This window comes from Monodelphis domestica, chromosome 7 (genome assembly GCF_027887165.1).
Source record: "Monodelphis domestica isolate mMonDom1 chromosome 7, mMonDom1.pri, whole genome shotgun sequence".
Taxonomy (NCBI): domain Eukaryota; kingdom Metazoa; phylum Chordata; class Mammalia; order Didelphimorphia; family Didelphidae; genus Monodelphis; species Monodelphis domestica.
The window spans coordinates 165,265,579-165,288,191 of NC_077233.1; the positions used below are offsets into that span (position 1 = coordinate 165,265,579).

General features: G+C 37.7%; 1 protein-coding gene across 1 annotated transcript in view; it reads right to left on the reverse strand.

The window, feature by feature from the left end:
- Positions 1–22,613, reverse strand: part of FRMD3 (FERM domain containing 3) — a 339,234-nt gene that overhangs the window by 98,929 nt on the left and 217,692 nt on the right. The window contains exons 4-5 of the mRNA XM_056806290.1: positions 18,074–18,152; positions 5,374–5,623 (exon numbers count right to left, since the gene is read on the reverse strand). Coding sequence (XP_056662268.1) covers positions 5,374–5,623; positions 18,074–18,152 — 329 coding nt within the window. The remainder of the gene's footprint in view (positions 1–5,373; positions 5,624–18,073; positions 18,153–22,613) is intronic.

Below are 22,613 nucleotides of genomic sequence, written 5' to 3' on the forward strand. Positions count from 1 at the left end.
AAAAGGGCTAATGTTTGGTAAAATCAGCAACAAAGAAAAAAAAGGGGACATCTCTTCTAAACGTATGTATCCTTTTGAATATAAAAGCAAAGTTTCCTTTTAGAAGGCCTATTCTGATCTTGTTCTTGGTGAGCTGATAACAATTCCCAAATAAATAAATAAATACATTGTGAAATCTTCATTGGTTGGTTTAGATTTTGGATTTTTAATTATTCATTTTCATCTTCCCAAAGACAATAAAATCTTGACTGGAATAATAACTATCTTGATGACAAGGAAATAAAGATATTTTTTTTCTTTGTTCACTTTTAATACTTCTCCAATTTGGCATACTACAGGGTATCCCAAAAATCTTAGTGCACTTTTAAGTTATTTAAGTTTTGCTACTTTTTAGAAATCAGTAAACAATTATTAAGCACCTATTATGTGGCAGACATTGTGCTAAGTGCTAGAGCAGTGATGGGCAACCTTTTGAGCTTAGTGTGTCAAAATTTGCCAAAAAACCAAGTATATCTAGGGTGGTCTGTCACTTTGAGAAAAAAAAAAGCACCATAATTTTGTGATATTTATAGTTTAAATAACAAAAATGTATAATTGTAATATATAACTGTATTTTAATAAACCAAAAACTATTATTTAACTTACCTGCTTAGAGACTTCTTTGTTCATCTATCAGTTGGTTTCTTTTGTTGGTCTTGATATTATTTAATTTGTGTGGGGTGCCATGAACTAAGATAAGTCAGGGGGAGGGGGAATTCTTTAACTAATCTGCCTATTAGTGACTTTTTTATTGCTGAATTTCATTGGCTAAATCTTCAATTTAAGGTTGGTATTTTGTACACTTCAAGCCAACTTCATCTGTCAGTCTGTTTCTTTTGTTGGTTTTGATATTATTTAATGCTGAGAATAAGGTCTCACAAAAGTATATAAAGGGAAAAATTGTGAGTAAAGCCATTGCTATATTTTTCAGGGTGCTAAAAGTGTCTAGTAATGGGTTCTAGGCACTTCTCTTTGGCACATGGGCTGGAGTCCCATCCAGTCTTCCACTGGCCCAACTTGGCCTCACCCCACCACAGCCAACTGGCCCCAGGGGTGCTGCAAAAGCAGCATCTACCCCCACAGGAGCCCCACATGCCCCAGCCATCTGGTGCACACTGTCCCTCCCTTCCCCAGCCAGGGCATGGCCACAGTCACAGGCACACAGCTCTCAGGCCCCGAGGCACACTGAGCCTGAATGAGGCCCCCTGTCATCAAAAATGGCTACACGTGTCAGCGCTGACACACGTGTCATAGGTTCACCACCACAGTGCTAGAGATATGAATATAATAAATAATCCTTGCTTCAAATAGCTTATAAGATAATGGGTGAAAACAACACACAAAGACCATTAACTATTGACTAAGATTTTTGTCTAGATTTCTACATATACTGTGAATATAAAGGAGAACACAGCTATCTCCATTATGAATGTAATTTATTGTTCTCACAACAGGCCAGCTCCATCTTATTTTTCTCTTCTGATATGCCTTTTTTTTATCTTCCATCTTAGAATCAATACTGTAAATTGGTTCTAAGGAAGAAGAGTTGTAAGAGGTAGACAACTAGGATTAAGCAACTTGCCCAAGGTCATTCAGCCAGGAAGTGCCTGAGGCTAGATTTGAACCTAGGACCTCCCATCCCCAGGCCTGGCTCTCAATCCACTGAGCCACCCAGCTGCCCCACTCTGCCCCAAATAATATCTTTGATAATGTCTTTGATGATATCTGACATCACTCCTCCATTGGTAAGAAATGGCATCCACCAATAGTGAGCTGCCCTCGGTGTGCCCTGCAACATTCAGAGAAAGAAATCCGCCTATGGTCCAGACAATGATGACCAGCAGAGTGGGCAGTCTATTGAGCTGGTCCTACAGTATATGGATCTTGACTATCATTACAGATGAATTATTTTCCTTTTTTTTAATTGTGTATCACCAATGCCTACCAAAATGACTTGCACATGGCAGATACTTCATCATTTTTTTTAAATGAAATCAGATGTTGAATTGGGCCAAGAACTGAAAAAGATGAGGCTCAGATAACAAGCTCCTTCCATAAGGGGCTTAGACACTAAGTCCAACCTCTTAATTTTATAAATGAGGAAACTGAAGCTGGGAGAGGTTGAGTGACTTGCACAGAGTCTCACTGGTAAATATTTGAAGCAGAATAGGAACTCAGGCTTTTATGACTCCAAGTGCAGTGCTCTAACCACTACTCCACACTGACCTGGATGGTTTTGAGGAACTTGCTCATTGCATTTAATGCCTCTAAGGGTCTCCCTGAAACAAGGGCCCATTATATTTTAAACTTATAAACATACTTAAACAATATTCTCTCTTGAACACAATGTATCTGCAACGTGTAGCATCTCTCAAGCTCTTGAGAATTGAAGCAACTTTAAAGAAACATCTCCAATGAAGCATCTTCATGGGTTGTACCATATCCATAAGATGTGTGTTGCCAAATGACTCAGCTCCAGGGCTAATAGAAGCAGACCTCTTATTTCTCACAATGAAAATACATCTCCACCACTTTAGTCCTGTACTTCTGAGCCTTATCAATGCTGCCAAAATTTGATACTGATGCTCCAGTTGCTGCCAGGGGAAAGAAAGGGCTGGAGGGAACCTCAGGATTCCTTTCAGAGCTATAACAGCCGCTGAGGATCAGGTTGTTGTTTTTTTAACTTGACTGAGATTTTCCTCAAAGAATGGGATAGGTGACTGTGTAAGTGATACTCTTGAAAAGACTATTTAAGCTATTCTCTTAGTAGCAGAATCACTATTGCATCTTCCTTATAGTGGAGCCAGTATACGTGCAAAGTACTGTCTGCAAATTGGGCTTTAATTGACACAAAATTAGCTATTCCAAGGAATATTCAGCGTCTCTGCTATTTTACAGTTCTGGAGTCCACACACACTTTCCTAGGCTCATAAACATTTCATTAAGGTTCCTGTTTCATGAGACTGGATCACCTGGGTCCTCCCAGACTGACCCTGCAGCGATCTTTCACTTGGACTCTAGGGAACGATGGGTAAGTTGGTCCCTTCGCTTAGCCACAGGAAACATCACCATAGCAATAGATCATCACTATCCCCCGAAGACTGGCTTCCCTCAGTCTTCTTTCATTGCAAAAAAGAAAACATTCAAGGGGAAATCCTGAGATGAGTGTGATGCCATTTTCTTCTCTCTAGATACCCCGATGCTTGCTCATTCCTAAGCAGAAAACTCAATGAACTAAACATGACTTTGCTTTTGATCAAGAAAAAAATGATTCTCTAGGTATGATGCCCTCGTTTAACCCCTCCACTCCAACCCTAGGACATCTCCTGATGAATTCCTCTAAGAAACCCATTGGGTGGGGATCCATCTGCTCAGTTCAGAGAAAAATTAAAAGTATATGATCAGAGCATCTAGGTGACTCAATAGATTGAGAGCTAGGCCTAGAGATGGGAGATTCTGGGTTCAAATCTGGTCTCGGACACTTCCATACAGATCCTGTATGATCCTGGGAAGGTCACTTAATGCCCATTGCCTAGCCAATACTGCTCTTCTGCCTTGGAATCAATACACAGAATTTGTATTAAGACTGAAGGTAAGGGTTTTAAAAAGAGGGCTATAATTGCTGCCCATTTGAAAGGAAAGATATTCTAGTTCTTCTATCAGAGAAATTTGGGCAGAGAGGATGGTTACTTCTTCATCTTATCCAAAGAGACATTATTGGGGTTTTTTGTTCATTTTCACATTATTTTATTATTTTTTTAGAAAATTTTCCATGGTTAAATGACTCATGTTCTCCCCTTCCCCCCTTCCCTCCCCCTTCCCAGAACTGACAAGCAATTCCAATGGTTTATATATATCTTATTACTCAAAACTTATTTCCATATTATTCATATTTGTAATAATCTTTTAAAAACCACAACCCCAAATCACATGCCCATATAACCAACTGATAAAGTATAAGTTTTTCTTCTGTGTTTCTACTCCCAGAGTTCTTTCTCTAGATGTGAATAGCATTTTTTTTTCATTAGTTCCATGGAATTGTTCTTGATCATTGCATTGCCATTAGTAGCAGAGTTGAATAAATTCATTTTTTAAAAAATTCATTGAGTGACATATGTAAAACCCAGTGGAACTGCTTGTTGGCTATGGGAGGGGGATAGGAGGAGGGGAGGGAAAGAACATGAATCATGTAACCATGGAAAAAGATTCTAAATCAATTAATTAAATAAAATCTTTCAAATAAAAAAATAAAATAAAAAATTCATTGAGACTGGGAGGTGGCAAGTAGATAGAGTACCAGGCCTGGATTTGGGAGGACCTAGGTTCAAATGTGGTCTCAGGTACTTCCTCTGTGACTCTGGGCAAGTCACTTACCCCCATTTGCCTAGCCTTTGCCCTTATGCCTAAGAGTTGTTCCTAGGACAAAGGGTAATAGCTTTAAAAAAGAATTTGTTGTTATTTAGTCATGTCTGACTGTGAATCCAATTGGAGTCGCCAGTTGGCAAAGATATTGGAGTAGTTTGGCATTTCCTTCTCCAGCTCATTTTACAGATGAGGAAACTGAGGCAAACAAGGTTAAGTGACTCGCCTATGGCCATATAGCAAATTAAGTGTCTGAGGCCAGATTTGAACCCAGGAAAATGAAACTTCCTGGCATCACTCTAACCACTGTACCACTTAGCTGCCCTTTTAACAAATAGCCCTGGTCTGGGAGGGAGGTTTCATGTGGTCCAGATCGGTATTCTATGGTCACGCTATAGTGTCACATTCAGGAATTTGGTCCTAACTAGGATCCAGGAAGTTTTATAAGAACAAGAAAATATAAAGTGAAGAAAAAACAACCTTCTCCCTCCTTCTACCAATTAAACCAGCAGGCAGAGTTGTGGGCCAAGACTAGATCAGCTAGCAACCATTTTGATTGGTCTTCTTAATATCCTAACTGCACTGAACCTGGAAAAATCTGGCTGAGTATCCCGTGGGCCACAGTTGACAGAATCACCCTGCTAGTTGCAAAGGGCAAAGGCGAAAGGGAGGATACTGATCGTATCCTTCTGGGCCACTTCCCCTGCAGGTCCCAAATAGGAGTCAAAGACTGTAAAGTGTTGCTACTCCTACCTAGAAGGTGCCAGAGCACTAGGAGGCACTACAGATCCTTAGAATACTGCTCGGGGCCCTTCTCAGCCTTTTAGAAGTAACTGGTGAAGAACATTCTGCTGGCAGCAAGCCCTGTCCTCAAAGGGAATGATGCCTTCAAGGTTTCCAGGGTCGTCATGGCCCTGGCCTTCTGTCAGTCATTGACTGCACTTTGGTTCAGCATTCTCATGCATAACTTACAAGGACTGTAAGGGCTACTGAATGAATTCTGGGAAAAAGAACTCTCCAGCCTTGTGCTCTTTTCTGAACTGACAACAGATATGGTGGGGAGGGAGAGGTAGGCAAGGGAGCATGAATGACTTTTTCAACCACACTATGGTTCATACACTTACCTTGAACAATACAGGCTCCTAGGTAGGCAGCATCTGTAAAGGAGCATAGCAGACGGCCATGGAAAATGTCTCTTTTAATTTGCAAATATAAAAGGTACCTGCAATACAAAAGGGGGGAAAATGCAGCTTTTTCATTTACTTGTCATACTGGAGTTGTGCAATTTTTTGAATAGTCATTTCAGATACAACAAGCCCAAAACACAAGAATTTAACTCGATGGGATTGAGATGTTTGTGGACTGGGAATAGCTTAACAGTTCGTGTTAAGGAGATTTGTTGGGCTCCCGAAGCAGATAATAGGTACTCTGCCTTTTCAAAGTCTCCTAAGAACAGATGATGGTGTCCAGCCAGCCAAGAGTTAAGAAAAGCTCCCAAAAGGCCCTGGCAGCTCCATTCATTCAGCTGAACTCATATACAACAAATGGATGAGACACCCTCAGAGCTATCTGCAAGATGAGATGAAATTATGACCCACTTTCAATTCAGTCCTTCAAATAGAAAAAAGGCCTGGGGGGGGGGGGTAGTAGTACTAGTAGTAGTCTCTCTGTAACCGAGGATGACGATTGTCTTTGTGTGCTTTAGTGTGCACAAAGACACTTGTGTGTGAAGGAGATTTAAGTGGAAAAGTCGATGCACAGAGACAGTCCCACTCTCTCAGCGTTGGAAGCCTGGGTCCAGTGACATGAAAAGTCGTTACGTCTGGAGACTTCCTCAGCTGCATTGGATGGCCGTGTTGTCTTTTGTGCTCCAACACACCCTAAGCACTCCACAGTGCCTTGCTGCGTCGCCCTCTCAGCCGTTGAACCTTCTTGTTGGTTTCTTCCGCCTGTTCTGCCAAAGCAGTCTTCACATGCTGGGTGAGCAAAGCCCTAGTTCACCAGGGGTTGATGACCCGATGGCTACCCTCACAAGGTTTAGCCGGCCTGTCGAAGCCATTGCCCGGGGTGTAGCCGCTGCCACATGCTAGCAGCTACTGGGAGCCACAAGTGAGAGCTGGGTGTCAGGTGAGGGTCAGAGGCTGGAGAGCTGCCCTAAGAGGGCACTACAAGCCCTCCATACCAGAGATACTACCCCTCCCTGAGCACCCCATACACTCTTCTGAGAACAAGCACACATCTTATTCATCTTAGTGAATGCTATCCCCTGTCCTTTCCATAGTAAAAGCTCTCTGGTTCACACAATCCTATTTTATCAGCCACCATTAACAATATGCTTTTAGGCATCCACTTAGTGAATGGCCCCTTGTGGCTGAAAGAGTTAATCAGCTTCTAACAAATCCAAACTTAATATAATCAGAGCGTGGCCAGACAAAAAAGCCAGGAAAATCTGGCTTAATACCCCATTTTTCAAGATTTGAGCCTCTGGGGTCAAATATTTCAACACCAAAAATCTCTAGTGATTATAGCCGTCATTTCAAAGGAGACCATTTCAACTTATGCCTCTGGAGAGCTTGGCTCAGCTCCTGAGGTTTGATATGAGTCCACACAAAACAGCATGGCACCCTAAAGCAACAGCCTTAGCTTTGAAATTGCAGGAGCCTTTTTAAGATAGTGACACCTTCGAGTATGAGCAGACCCATTATTGCGTGACTCTGTGGCTCTTCAAACAAATAAGTACCTTAAAAAGGATTACATATACTCTTATGCCAGGATGACTCAAAACACCACACTGGGGTCACTAGACAAATATCACAGAGGGATTACAGGAATGATAATCTGATGGGATCGGCTGAAAATTTGTCAGTCTATTTCCTAGTCACTCTACATTTTAAATATAAAAATTTTCAGAAGTGGGAAGTGATAGAACATTTCCTAAGCAAGCACTGTCAGTGCCAGCCATCCAGTTTAGTTCCTGTTTTGTTAAGAAAGATAATAAGGGGCAGGCAGGTAGCTCAATGGATAGAAAGCCAGGCCTAGAGATGGGAAGTCCTGGGTTCAAATATATGACTCTGGCCAAGTAACTTAACCCCAAAAGCCTAATCCTTCCTACTCTTCTGCCTTGGAACTGAAACTTGCTATTATTGATTCTAAGACAGAAGGTAATGTTTAAAAAAAAAAGACAGAAAAGAAAGAGAGAGAGAAAAGAGAAGAGAAGAGAAGAGAAGAGAAGAGAAGAGAAGAGAAGAGAAGAGAAGAGAAGAGAAGAGAAGAGAAGAGAAGAGAAGAGAAGAGAAGAGAAGAGAAGAGAAGAGAAGAGAAGAGAAGAGAAGAGAAGAGAGAAGAGAGAAGTTAAAATAATACTAAAAGCCAAGAAGAGAAAGAGAGACTTTTCTTCATTCCATAGCTAAATGAGTAGAATGACTAAAGGTCAGAAATTCAAGATGTCAGTTGTCCCACAGTATCACTCTGCTAGATGACCATAGTTTTGGTACCCTTCACTGCCCTTAGAAGTGAGTAGGAGGGTCAATGAGAGTTGGCTATACTTGATCATATTAGTCTAAGTTATTTATGGTTCTTGGATTATTCACATTAACAAAGGGCTGAAGAGCATTGTTCCTTCCCAATGCCATTCTTATAATCCCACCCATGAAGCTGTTAGTTTTGTTACTCAACTTTCCTTCCTCCAAAGACAATAGTTATTCCATTTTCCACATGAGCAATACAACCAGTTTTTATGGCTACTATAGTTATCTTTTTACCTTTTTCTTCAGTTCTTTTCCATTTACAGCATCTATTCTAGGTTTTCACTTAGTTTTATCTTCTAAAAACAAAAGAACAAATATCCTTCTGTTTCCAACTTGACAAAAATTTTGGTGTCTATGTTAGAATAGAACTTATCATCCTATCCTTGAATCAAACACATAATTTGATTCTAAGAGTTTTTATTTTTTTAACGGTTTTTACTGTCTACAAACAATAACAATGAAATAGCACCAACATACCAAACTCAGCTTTTCTTTTCTCAAGTAAAGAGCACATAAATAGGTGGAACTTTGGTGAGGGGGAAAGAGAGGGCACAACATACTAAAGTTATGATTCAAATACAACTCAAAGGAAAACCCAGCCTTGGTGCCTAGTATGAGCATTTTGTCAGAAGAGACTGGGAGATTTGGGGGGGAGAGAGAAAAGATAGAAGGAGTTTGAGAAAGGAGTAAAAGTTATCCTTCTCTTTCTATTTTAAGGAAAGGCCAAGACTCATTCCTTTTACTCCTTGCTAGTTCTGAATTGAATTGGCAAGGGCAGAAGGGAAATAATAAGGAAGAAAGGTTGAGGGTGAAAATATAAGCACTCAGTGAAGTTTACAGAAGGGAAAGACAGCAATGTGTAGGGAGAAGGTGGGCTACGGTTGTCAATCTGTCTGTATGGGGCATACCCATCTGAGCTTGGGCATATAAATTGAAGACTTGCTATATTTAGTCCCCGAGCTAGCTATACATTAACTGATGAACAGAATACATGTTTTGACTTTGAACAGATGTATTTTTGTATTTTGTTTTCAGAAAAGTATTTTAAGAAAATAAATATTTTCCAAAAAGAAATTAGAGAATGATCATTATTTTTATATGTATACACACACACACACACACACACACACACACACATATATAAAGAATCTATGCATTTCCCTCTTTGGCAATATGGAAGATAACAAGTGTGGAATGTTGTTTATGTTTCTTATGACAAAGGGAAGTTCAGTAGGTCAGAGATGGGAGAGAGTTATATTCAGAATGTAATGGAATTATTTTTCCATTTTAAATAGGAAATAATAATAATAGGAAAAAATAATTTTTCCTTTAAAAATGTTTTACTATTATAAAAATATAATTTGACTTATAAAATTCATTCTGCACCAAATTATCTTAAACAAAACAGGACAGAAAAGTACGGACACAATGGTTCATAAGAGGTGGTCCATTTTTCCTTGTCATTTCTGGGAGTTGATGGAACACCCTTGATCATACCCTGTCCATTTTTTTTTCTAATTCATTAGTTCCTTTTGTGTATGAGAGCTTAATACTGTATTTGCCAGTGATAATGATGATAATGCTTACAAGCCATATAAGATAAATGGCTACACTAAGTCTTTCAGAAGTTGCTACGCTTAAAGTATGAGGATAAGCTATAAAAGTTAAATGTGTGGAATTCTTACCTATATGAGTTATTACCCATCATTCAAGCAGGTATTTCTTTTGGAGTTGCATTTTTTTAAATAAAGGGATATGTAATGACACTTTTATACCCAAAGAGGATTCATCAAGGGATATTTCTCCAAATTGCTAGCAGGGCTTGGTAGGTAGGTAGCAGAGTGGATAGAGTTCTGGACCTGAAGTTGAGAAAGACCTGAGTTCATGTTCCATCCAAGACATTTACTTGACTGTGTGTGACCCTGGACAAGTCATTTAACCAGTTTCCTCTTCTGTAAAATGGGACTAATAACAGCACTTGTTTCCCAAGGTGATTGTGAAGATGAAGTGAAATGATATTTATAAGGCTATGTTGCAAACCTTAAGGCACTATATAAATTCTAGTTATTGTTTTTATGATTTTATTTTATGTGCATCAAAGTGTGCTTTCAGAGGATCACTGGTCAGTTCCACCATAAAGTCCCCCATAATCATTTTGTAATTGTTCAGTCTTTTTTAGTTGTATCCAACATTTTGTGACCCCATTCATTGTTTTCTCAGCAAAGATACTGGAGTAGTTTGCCATTTTCTTCTCCAGCCTATTTTATAGATGAAGAAACTGAGGCAGACAAGATTAAGTGACTTGCCAGAATCACACAGCTAGTAAGTGTCTATGGTCAAATCTGAACTTGGAGAGATCAATCTTCCTGAACAGACCTAGCACTCTATTCACTGAGTCACTCAGCTGTCCCCAGAACCACAGGGATCATAATAAGAGGTACCATAATAATAAGAACAGTTTTAAAGAAGTAAGGGACATAGGTCTCAGAAGCTACGGAGTCTAATCTTCTCTATAGAAAAGGTAAAGTGAGTGTTGTCAAAGTCAGAAGGAGCATCGGAAACAGAACATAAATCCAGACCTTCTGAGTCCAAAGCTCTCACAGTTCTTTTGTTTCATCCAGAATCAAGATAAATAGGAGGACCCCACACACACACAATGTTCCTTTTAGCTGCAAATATCCCTTCCAAACACCTGAAGAGTCTGGGTGGCATGCACTCAAGAATTAATCAGATAGATTAAAGGGCAAATGATTCCTCAACTCAGCTCAGACTCATTTCCATTCTGGAAGAACCTTCATGGTAGAGACTTCCCCCGTGGGTTATCTCCAACTTATCCCAGATATATCTTGTTTGTATAAAGTTGTTTACATGCTGTATGACCCATCAAACTGCATGTTCCTTGAGAGCACTATTTTTTGCTTTCTTTGTATCTCTAGCACTGTAAGGATAATTTTAGGGTTGTGACCTAATCTAAATTAATTTTGGTCTCCAGGGAATATCCCAAATAAAATATTCAAGTCAGTTTGGAGATTTATGGTGGTTTAATTAACATAGAGGGAAGGAATTAAGGAGAAGAGAGAGGGGAAAAGTATAGGATTTCTCCCACCTGGCCTGTGCCAGGGGGATTTCAAAGTCCTCTGCCACGAGGTCTCTGAAGAAGTTTAGTGGCTTTCTAAGAGGATAGTATTTGGAAGAGAAAGAGAAAGAATCAGCCTAAACTCCGAGAGAGCTCAGTAAAGATGCCTCACCTAACTAGGCTACTTAGCTTTCTCCAGTATGGTATCAAGGAAAACTCACTGCTAAATCGAGACCATAACAGTCACCACACCAAGATGCTGAAACATTCAGCACGCTGCCACCAGCCACCTCTCCGCCGCCAAAGAGGTCAGAGAGAGGAAGTGACACGAAATATATAGACGGTTTTTATATCACTTTCCTGTACCTCACATGTACCAATGGTAGCTTAAGCTTGACTTAGGACAGCCCAGGGGTCTGTCAGTTGTTTCTGATTTGTCATTTGCTAGCACATGTCTGTCATAGGCCATCCTACTAAATACTTAATCCTTAAGTATGGGTGTAGACATTCCTGTTTTTGTTAGACTAAGTAGGGTGGGATAATCTAAAGTTCAGAGCACTTGGCACAGCCCCTGGCACACAGGAGAATAGACAGTAAAAGCTAAGTGACTAAATGACTGATAACTCTAACTCTAACTCCTTGGCCTTATGACCAAAGAACTCTTGGCTGCCTGACCTTTGAGCACTCCCTCCCAGTCCTTTAAGACTTGTTTGACTCCCCAGATCATTTCCAGTGCTGGACACTAAAAACTTCCTGAACTCGCAAGCTTCCCCTGCAAGCTAGAAGCTATTTTTTTTTACTGCTCTGCCACAGCATAACTCAAATAAATACTTTGGCATTTGGGGAGGGAATGGAAGTAACCACAGAATTTTCATTGGTGGCAGCTTCCTAACTATTATACCAAAATCAATCTCTTTCTTTCTGAAAATGGAGACTTTTTCTGACTTACATGGGATTTTGTGAAGAGGAAACAGTATTTAAAACTGCCTCTAATGAGCAAGATTTGAATCAACTCATAGGGATATTGTGAGGAATATTTATTAAGCATCTACTATGTGCAAACTTGGTGGTATAGTGATAGAGCATTGGACCTGGAGTCAGAAAGACTCATCTTTCTGAGTTCAAATCCAGCCTCAGCTATGTGATCCTGGGCAAGTCACGTAACTCTTTTAGCCTCAGTTTCCTCATCTGTAAAAGGAGCTTAGCAAACCAGTCTAATATCTTTGCCAAGAAAAGACAAAGTGGGGTCACGAAGGGTCTGACCCAACCAAAATAACTAACAACAGTCTATTTAGGGGGTAGCTAATTGATTCGGTAGATTGAGAGCCAGGACTAGAGAAAGGAGGTCCTAGATTCAAAACGGACCTCAGGCATTTCCTAGTGTGTGACCACAAGCAAGTTACTTAACCCCCATTGCCTAGCCCTTACCAATATTCTGTCTTGGAATCAATACATAATATTGATTATTAGATGGAAGGTAAAGTTTTTTTTTTTAAAGCTCTATCTTTGATCTCTTTCTGACACCTCCTTCCTGACCTAACAACTACCTACTAACCATTGGTGCTATTCTGACCATAGCAGGAAAACAAAAATGAGCATTTCAAGGATCTTAAGTTCTTTTAGCTCAATCCACTCATTTTATTGATGAAGAAGGCCAAGACAAATTAAGTAATTTGTCAATTTTAATACTGAAAAATTCAATTTAATTTTTTAAATTCATTCAATTATTTAATGAAATTTAAAATTAATTAAATGTAATTTAACCCTCCTCAGAAATCATCATGATATATAACAAGAACTCAGAAGAAAAAAATGTTTAAACCCTAGCAGGAAGTCTAAATGAATAAACTAAACACACAAGGATGAATTACTTTGGAAAGGCCTTGATTGGTGACACTCGTGCTTTTTTGATCTATGTTAAGGACTGATTGGGAGGTTAAATAGATGTCAAAAAGTTACATAGCTTAGAGAAAATGGTGTTTAAATTATGGATATAATCATACACAGGCTGAACAATATCAGATATGAGATATTTGTATACCTGCAACATGTAAGGCAGGAATGCACGCATTCCCTCTTTACCTCTGCCTCATTGAGTTCTTTTCTTCCTCCACCATTTAGCTCAAGCATCACTTTTCTGTTTCCACTCAGACCTAGTGGTCTCCCTCGCTTGCTACCTTATAGGTACCTGACATTAGATACCTTACTTCTATATCAAAGAAAAAAATCCTGAAGCATCCAGAAAGAACAACTTCAAGCACCAAAGAACAAAACTTGGAATCAAACAGGACCTGGCAGCTTCTATATTAAATGAGAAAATATCTTAGAATGCAAAATTCCAAAAAGAAAAAATATAAGTTTGCAACCAAGAATAATATACCCTGCTAAGTTGACTATAATCCTTTAGGGGAAGAAAAGGGAATTTTCTATGGAATAGAGATTTTCAGGCATTCCTGACAAAAAGTACAGAGCTTTATAAGAACTCTAAAATGCAAACATAAGACCCAAGAGAAACTTAGGCAAATTCATTTTAATAACTAGAAGAATACCTAAGATAATGAAGTGCTAATATTCTCATAATGGAAGAAGAAACAAATAGCCTTTCAGAACCTAAGAAAAATGAAGGAATTAAATAAGAAAAGAAGAGAACCTGAAGATGAGTTGCTTCTGTCCTGAGAGTTTTAGGAAGGGGGAAAAAGGAAGGAGAAAAGAAATACATTAGTATGTAGATTATATTTCATTCTCCCTAGATAGGATCAAAGAGTTAGAGTTAGAAGGGATCTGAGAGATAATTAAATCCAAACCCTTCATGTTATAGATGAGGAAATGGAGGTCCTGAGATAATGAGTTCCAAGGTCCTGATTCCAATTTATCATTCTTTCCACCATGGCATATCACTAGTCCACTTTTTCCTCCTCTATTATATCTCCCTCTAAGTGCATTCTTTTCATATTATTTTTGATTGGTAATATGTTGCAATTTATTCATGTTCAACAAGGGCCTGAACAACTTATTTCTTTGGAGGATATGATATTCTATGTGTCTCAGCCATAACAGTATCACCAGAAAAATACCGTTGTTTTAAAAAGGTTTTAAAAAGGGACTTTGTTTCAGAAAGATATATAAGGCAAAGTATTGCACTTGCTTGCTTTATTCTTCTTGTTTAATTCTGTGGTCATGAGCTCATCATAGTCTATCTGCTGTTTGTCCAACCTCTATGTACTCATGAGCCAATGAATGCTACGTATTCACTTGCATATCATAATCTCAACAGACATCTTTTAGCTACTTGACTTTTATAGTGTGGATAATTAGGCCAAACTCTTGAGTAATTATGAATTCATTTAAGACACTCAAAAATGTCCCAGGGATTGATGTAATCAGGATGATGTTACATGTAAACAAGAGCATGTGAAGGTCCTCCTCATCTTTAGAGACTTTCCATTTGGACAATACACTAGATATCCTCCAAACTGATGGTATTTACTTTGGGGGAAAGTACAAAAGCATATTTTCCTTTCTTTTCTACTTCCTTTCATATTAAAAAAAATAATTTATAGATGTAAAAATAATGGTTGACACATCTCTTCTTGATTTGAATGTGGTCCTTATCCTTACAGCATGAGGAAGGTTGGCACTTATTTCTTTTCATCAGCTCAAAGCTTTTGAGAGTTTCTCAATAATTTCACTCCTCACATGGTCCTTGTGGAATAAGACAATAATAGCCTCCCTCTCACAAGTAAGATACTTAACTCAATATGATCTAACCAAAATGTTAGTCACCCACAAAGGTCTGGGACAGAATTGGGTAACAAAATGCAGACTATTCTAATTTTAAAATGCTAAGCATCCCTAATTGACAGAAGTTCTGCATTATTCTTAATAATCATATTCCATTCCTGAAACTTCCTTTTTCTGGACAGATATAATTCTAATTCTAATAAGTAGCAGGATGCTTAGCTCTCAGGAAAGGTCATTAGTGATATCCACTTTGATGCAGAATGTTCTCTACTCCTAAATAACATATCCATCCTCTTTGTTAGTCATAGAATATGATTTGAGATTTTCATGAGCTCTTAAAGATCTTCAACTACAATCTGCTTGTCTTACAAAGTAGTAAAGTAAATATAAAACAAATACAAATACAAAAAAATATAAAACAAATACAAATACAAAATTGCTTGCCCAAAATCTCACAACTGCAGCCTGACCTCTGAAAATTTTCAAATGGATTCTTCTTTTACTAAGACCCAAGAAGACAAAACCAAACCATATATGTATTAAAAAGTCAAGAGGTATCTCATAAAGAATTAATGTTTTAAAATAAGTATAATTCATTTCCTCCCCTTTAACAATTTTAGTAGTTAAGATCAATTTCACATTTTTCTTGATAAATTAGGCCTGGTACCCCATTCCTATAACAAAAAGTTTAACAATAACAACAACAAATCATTAACAATATGTATGTTGTTTATATGTGCTCTTTAAATATAAACAACTGATGCCAACCCAAAAATAAGGCTCTGAAATATATTTTTCTAGTTCTCACTCAGATTGTACATTACTTATTTAACAAATTGCCTTTCATGTCCATTAAAACACGTTCATATATACTGTATATGACTTAGTAGTAGTCTCTTGGTGACCGAGAATGACAATTGTCTTTGTGCGTTTTCATCCACGGTGTACCCTCATGTGGCTTTGAAGTCCAAAGACTGAGGCGCAGAGTTGGTGGCACATGGGGCATGGGACGCCAGTTGTTACGGGAGGTGCGGTTGTGGCCTGGTGTCGGCGTTCACGCTCAGTGGCGAGACTATAGAGCTTACAAACACCATTGAGACATGGTGTGCACTTAAGCAGGTCCTTGATATGTGTGTACACATATGTGTATACTCATATCTCTATCATATGCTTATTTTCACATAATTAAAAACACACAGTATGCTTGTATATCATGCATATATAATATGTCTTTTTAATGGACTTTGTGTATTTAATGAACATAAACTATGCATATATGTTTCCATATATAAGTATACATATATCAAGGACCCTCCTAAATGAACAGCATTTCTCAGTTGACTTAAACTAAAGCCCATTGATTTATGGAAGTTTTGTATTTAATAATAATATTTCTAGTTAAACATACAAAAATTTGAAAAATGATAGCAATCAGGGTCTCTCAAGACCTCTTTCTAAGGACGTCAATTAACTTCAAAAACCCCAAATGGACAGAGATATATTAATTTGATTTATATTCTCACTCTAAAGTCTAAAAAAGGTCCAATTTATCCAGCATGCATTCAACAGTGTATAAAGAAGAGTCAATCATTACCAGTGAATATTTACAGAGAATTATGAAAGCACAATCAGATTGACAACTATAGTCAACCTTCAACCATCTTAGCTGACTGCTGGAAAGGGAAGGAACCAAAATCCAGACTATGGATGAAACACAAGCAGGGCAGACACTGGTGAAATCAACAATTGTCAATTTCACTATTACCTCACAGCTACTATCAGGTCCACTTCTTTCTCACTTCCTTCCTCATTCAGTGCTAAAAGGGATATAAAGGATCTGAGGAAAATGCCCAGTCTAACACTCTTTCTTCTATACTATGCTGTCTACTTGCTTTCCCTTACACAGGACTGTAGCTAGAAAAGAAAGAGGAAGTAAGAGAAGAAATATGGACTGATAACAAAAGGCAACATTTAAATAGCACATTTTCAATTTGGGAAATATTTTCCATACTTAATCTCTTTTGATCTTTATGATATAACATAATAGGAAGAAGAAGAAGCAAATTCAATAATTATCATTTTATAAATGATGAAACAGGTTCAGTAAAGGGTGAGGTGATTTGTCCATGCACACTAGGTTTTCCTGACAAGTCTATCAAACTAGTCACCATGTTTGTTACACTGGTATAGAAGGTAAAAGAAAAGAAATTTGGGAAAGTTTTAAAAGAGATTTGGAATATACTGATCATCCCCCAAATCCTTCTAAAGTCAAAGCTTGTGAGGAAAATCACTTAATTAAAATATTAATTTACATGTAAAATATTCATATTAAAAATTTGTGCTATAATAGAAATGTATTTTATGGGCTATATGTGTACTTGTGATATATTTGGACTCCCTTTATAACTGGCATAAACAGTATATTTGTAAAAGTTTACAATTTATGAGTTTATAAATTATTTTATCTTTGTTGTAATTGTGTATTCTGATCATACCTATGATTTATTTTATGATTTCATTTTATACTGAAACCTTGGTCAGTAACAGAACTCCTAATTACAGTATTTATCTATGTGAAAATAAAGTCTGTTTTACAAAGATCCACTTTCTAGAAAGGTTTTCAGAAACATTGTGATGAAGAGCAGAGCTTTAAAATGGGAGACTTGGATTGCATATATAAAAGAGGTTAGAGATGGATAAACTCATGTCCTTCAACTTGTAGCCAAGCCAAAAATTGTGACTTCAGGTCAGGATATTGGACTTGGAGCTAGAGGAGTGTGTTAGAAGCAAGGCTCCAGCAGGTAGCTTCTACATAAAAGGACCTTGAGAAGGGTTTGCCGTCTGGAGAGGAATGAGAGTTATGCTGGGTAGGAACTAAAGATAGAGCAAGGACACAGAAGAAGGATTTATTTAGAAAGCTCAGTCTAGGAGGAGAAAAGTAGCTCTTGCTGTCAATCTCTCTTTTTCTTCTAGGAATGATTTAGTTCATCATGGATGCTCTCAGGTTCCTGCTGTTCTACTTTGCCCTCTGCATTAGAAACATTCTTCTTCTATTTATTTTTAGCATCCCCCTGTAAGCTGTTCTCTAAGGACACCTCCCCCTTAAGCCACTGTTCATTTGTATGGCTTAATTACACTCCCAACGACAACTGTTTAAAAAATTCCAAGACAATTAAGTGTTAGGGAAACACTACGAACTGCAATGTGTGGTTGGGCACATGCCTTGTTATAGCATTTCACCACAGACGTAAAAAGAGCCTGGCAGCTCAACAAATGAGCCCCTGGCTAGGGAGGGTGTGAATTGAATGCACAAACAAACAAAAAATACCTGGTGAGCTCTTCTTTAATCTTCAAAGGTTCGTGTGGGTAGAATTTCACTCTAAAGCACATGGTATATGGTGGATGAGCTGAAACATTATAAAGAAAAAGCATGAGAACAGCAGCAAAAAACATGGATTCAAACACAGGAAAGGCTGTCTTTATAGACTAGCCCATGAAATGATTAGCTGGGTAATAATAGGCATTGCACTCAACAAAACAAAACAAAACAAAAATCAAATGTGTGAGCGGAAGCCCAAAGCAAATGCAAAATACATATACTCAAGTCAGTCAGCACATATATGACTATAGCGCAGGTTTCTCCTCCCCAAATTTTTTTTCCAATCTTGTTCTTATCAGCTTCCTTACTTGCCCTGCCTGCCAATCCCATACCTACAAATGAACTGTACGGAAGCCTTATTTAGTGTTTAACCTGTTCACTATGAGGCAGAATATATCACTGCATGACTTGATTGAGTCAACATGAGTGATGCCTAGAATCAAGTACAGGAAAATGCACTGAGGGGTTCCTAAGAATGATCATATAATTATAGTTTTAGAGTTGGAAAGGACTTTAACGATCACTTAGTCCAACCCATTAAATTTAGAGGCAAGTAAAATGAAGGCCAGAGAGGTCAATTCACCTGTCTGAGGTGAGGTCATAGAAAGTAGGTTGCAGGGTCAAAACTTGAATAAAGGGCCTCTACCTCAAAATCCAGTGCTATTCCCATCCCAGGGGCAAGTATTCTACTTGTGCATAAACCCTCTTATAAGAATAATTTTTCTGAATCAAATTAGTTGTACAAGGACTACAATTTGGAAACAGAGTGCTATAGTGATGCTCAAAACTCATCCATTATCTCACAGTCCACTCTCCTTCAGGGAGCAGAGCTAATTGGGTATTTTCTATCTATATTTTTCCACATTTGCTATAGTAAACTCAAGTCTTTTATCTTTGTATCTTTTATGCCTCAGTATAAAAGCATCAGATCAGTTCCACACCCTACTTAATGCAACAAAGTGTCCAGAAGGGGAATATGAGAATAAAGGAAACAGAACTCTATTTCTCTCTCAGTCTTCTTCCTTCTTTCTCCTTCTTCTGTTTGCATTTTAGAAAATGTTTCAGTGACTCTTTTTTCCCAGAATTATAACTATGCACTAACTAAATCACTTCCTCCCTCTCCAAGGAGAAGCCCTCCCTAGTAGCAAACATGAATAATCAAGCAAAACAAACTAATACACATTGACTATGTCTGAGATATACGTCCCATTCTATGGTAGGTTTCCTTTCATGATAAGCTTTTATTTTTAAATCACTGCTAAGATCACAGGACCATAGAGCTAGAGGTAGAAGGGACCTAAGGGACCATCAAATCCAACCCTTTCATTTAGATAAGTACACTGATGCCCAGAAAAGTTAAGCAACTTGTCCAAAATCAAATATATAATAAATGTCAAAAATAAGATATGAACCCAGATCTCTGAATTCAAAACCTATGCCTTTTCTGATGTAGTATATATACTGCCTCCCTGACCAGTTCTTTAATATCCAAGTTTCATAGAGAGAGAACACCAGAAGTTGAATAATTAACATATAAATAAGACTTTATTTACTTAGGAAAATATGTTTATAAAATGCCTACTAGAAAGCATTCCATTCACAAGAATTCTCAGCATCATTCCAGCTGCCTCAACAGAGGTATATAGTTAGAGTACAGAAAAATCACACCCTGACATATTTTCCTGATCTCCTCCCCACCAGAATCTATAATTGATTGGTACTATGCTGAATCTGTTTGGGGCAGATTTAAAAGAGAGAATTGATATGGAACACTATGAGAATCAAAGAAGGGGAAAATACATCTTTACACTTAACAAATCTATGGCTTAATTAGATACAGCCTACATCAATAGTGATCACAATCTTGTATGCTTTAATCATTTATCATTATTAGTTTATACAAACATAAGATCATAGATTTAGAGCTAGAAGGGACCTTAGAAACCATTCAATTCAACTCCTTTATTTTTACAGATGAGGAAACTGAGACATTGAGAGCTTCCCCGGATATTGTGGCTAATATGTGTCTGAGGCAGGATTTAAACTCAGGTCTTCTGAAATCTAGGGCTAAAACTCTAACTACTCACTATATCATAATGCCTGTCAAGTTGCTTGAGTCACACACACACACACACACACAAATTTACCATTAATGGTAGCCATAAGCCAATAAAAAATTAGCTAAGTTAACAATCTTCCAACAACTGACATGGCTATTCATTGCCAGAACCCTCTGAAGCTTAGTAGGACAATTAAATTCACCATTTTTGAGAATGCAGAGTTATCTCTAAGCTATACTGTGGCTCCAAGGTAAAACACTAGTGGAAGATTTCATAAATAGGAATACCTACCTAGTCTTTATAAGAAAACAAAAGATTTACAATTCATTTGAGTTTTTTTGAGCCATCTAAAAATATAAATTTAGTATAAAACATCAACATTTGCAACTAGAAAGAACTTGATTCCTTTATATCATATCCAGAAATGCAAAATTGCCACCACTCTAACATGTTTCAAACTCATTTCTTTCTTTTTTTTTCAAAACCTCTAGGTCTAAGCTGCCAATCTTGGATTTGTAAGTACTTTTCCATCTATTACATGAGAGAAGAAAATCTTCTGACTCTTAATGAATAAATTGAAGATAAGAATGATCCTAGGTCCTTTCCTAATCACTTATGAATTCTACTCTTTTTGTGATTGTGCCATTGTGAAGACAATGAAGCAAAGGGCAAGAATGTGAGGAGAGGGAAGAATTTTTAAAAGAGATGAAATCAGAATTGTGGGGAAGGAAGTTGAAATCAAAAAAGATAATTTATTTGACCTTATATGTGCATGACTTCAGACAGTTATGAGATATGTAAACCTGGGCTTAATCTCTATCTGCCTCAGTTTCCTCAACTTTAAAAAAATGGAATAATAGCACATACCTCCAAGAGATGTTATGATAATCAAATGAGATAATATTTGTAAAGCACTTTTCATAATGCCTGGCACATAGTGATTACTTAATAGATGCTTCTCTCTTTCTTCTAGTATGCATATACATTCAGCTTATATGCTGGCTTTGATCCATATTTGAAAGAGACAGGAGTCAAGATTTTCCTTGTGAGTTAAATATTAACATTCAGGGTTACTCATTCTAGAACTGAACTCCCAGCTGGAGGCAACTCGGGACTCCAGACCAGAGGCTTAGTGATGTGAGCAGCCCAATTAGGAGGATTCTCTGTCCAGATGGCATCAATTAGGATATTTTTCTACTCAAATAAGTTTTAAAATGACAGAGTTCTAAGCTTTAGTCTTTCTAGCACAGCTCAGAAAAAGGCAATTTCCAGTTAAAAAGACAGATTTTACAAAATGACTCATTTTTTTCCAAATTAAAGGCAAAAGACAAATATCTTAAATACCAACATCATATAACCTATATTTTGGTTCCTGGAGAGTTATTTCACCTGTACTGAGCCCAGAAAATAAATGTTAAAGTTGTGGATGAATAAAGAGGTTTGAAATAAAGGGAGTTTCCTTCCTTTGATGTGCTTAAGAATATCAGAAATACAATATACTAAGTCAAACTTAGGGATAGCAAAGAACATGTTGTCCTTAAAAATCGCAGATGCCCTCAGTGACATCATTCTCAAGAGTTAATGACATACCACCTGGGGGCTTTCTAATAATTTTTTTTAAAATCTTCATACACCATGCAAGAATTTGTCTAGAGACCTCTGGTCAAGATAGCTGTCTGAATGGAGACAGTCTGTTTATCTTTCCTACATCTACTCCAGCAAAAACCTGAAATTAGCACTAAATTAGCACAGAATAACAATCAAGAAGTCCAATGAAAACTATAATAAGAGACTTCTTCCACCCCAAAAGTGTACAAGAAGTCAACAAATGGCCTACACTCAATAATGAGGAGACTGCTAAAAAAGTGATCTAAGACAATCCCCAAAGACTCATGATGAAAAATGCCTCCAGAGAAACAGCTGATGGAGTCTGAATGCAGATGAAACAAACTATATTTCACTTTCTTTCTTCTCTCATTTTTGTTCATTTAAATTCTCTCCCACAAACTGATTAATATGAGAAAATGTTTTCCATTATTGCACATGTATAACCTATATCATATTGCTTGCCATCTCAGGAAAGTAGAAGAGGAGGGAGAGAGTAGAACTTGGCTTAAACTTTTTTTAAATAATTAGGCATTGGGGTTTTTGTGTGTAATTGAGAGGAAAAAACAAAATATTAAAGGAAAAAAATAAGGAGGTTGCTAGTATAGGAAACAATCCCACAGGCCCCCTAGAAAAGACCAGCCTATCACTCTCTTTGTATAGGGGAAGCAATAGTACAAAGTTCCACTGAGAAAGTCCCAGGGTGGTTGAAAATTTAAAGTGGGACCCAAATGATCACTAAGGACATGGTAAGCAATCAGTGAAAGTGTGGCTTTGACTAGAATCACACAAGGGATCCAGGTTCCTATCACCATGTTGAGACA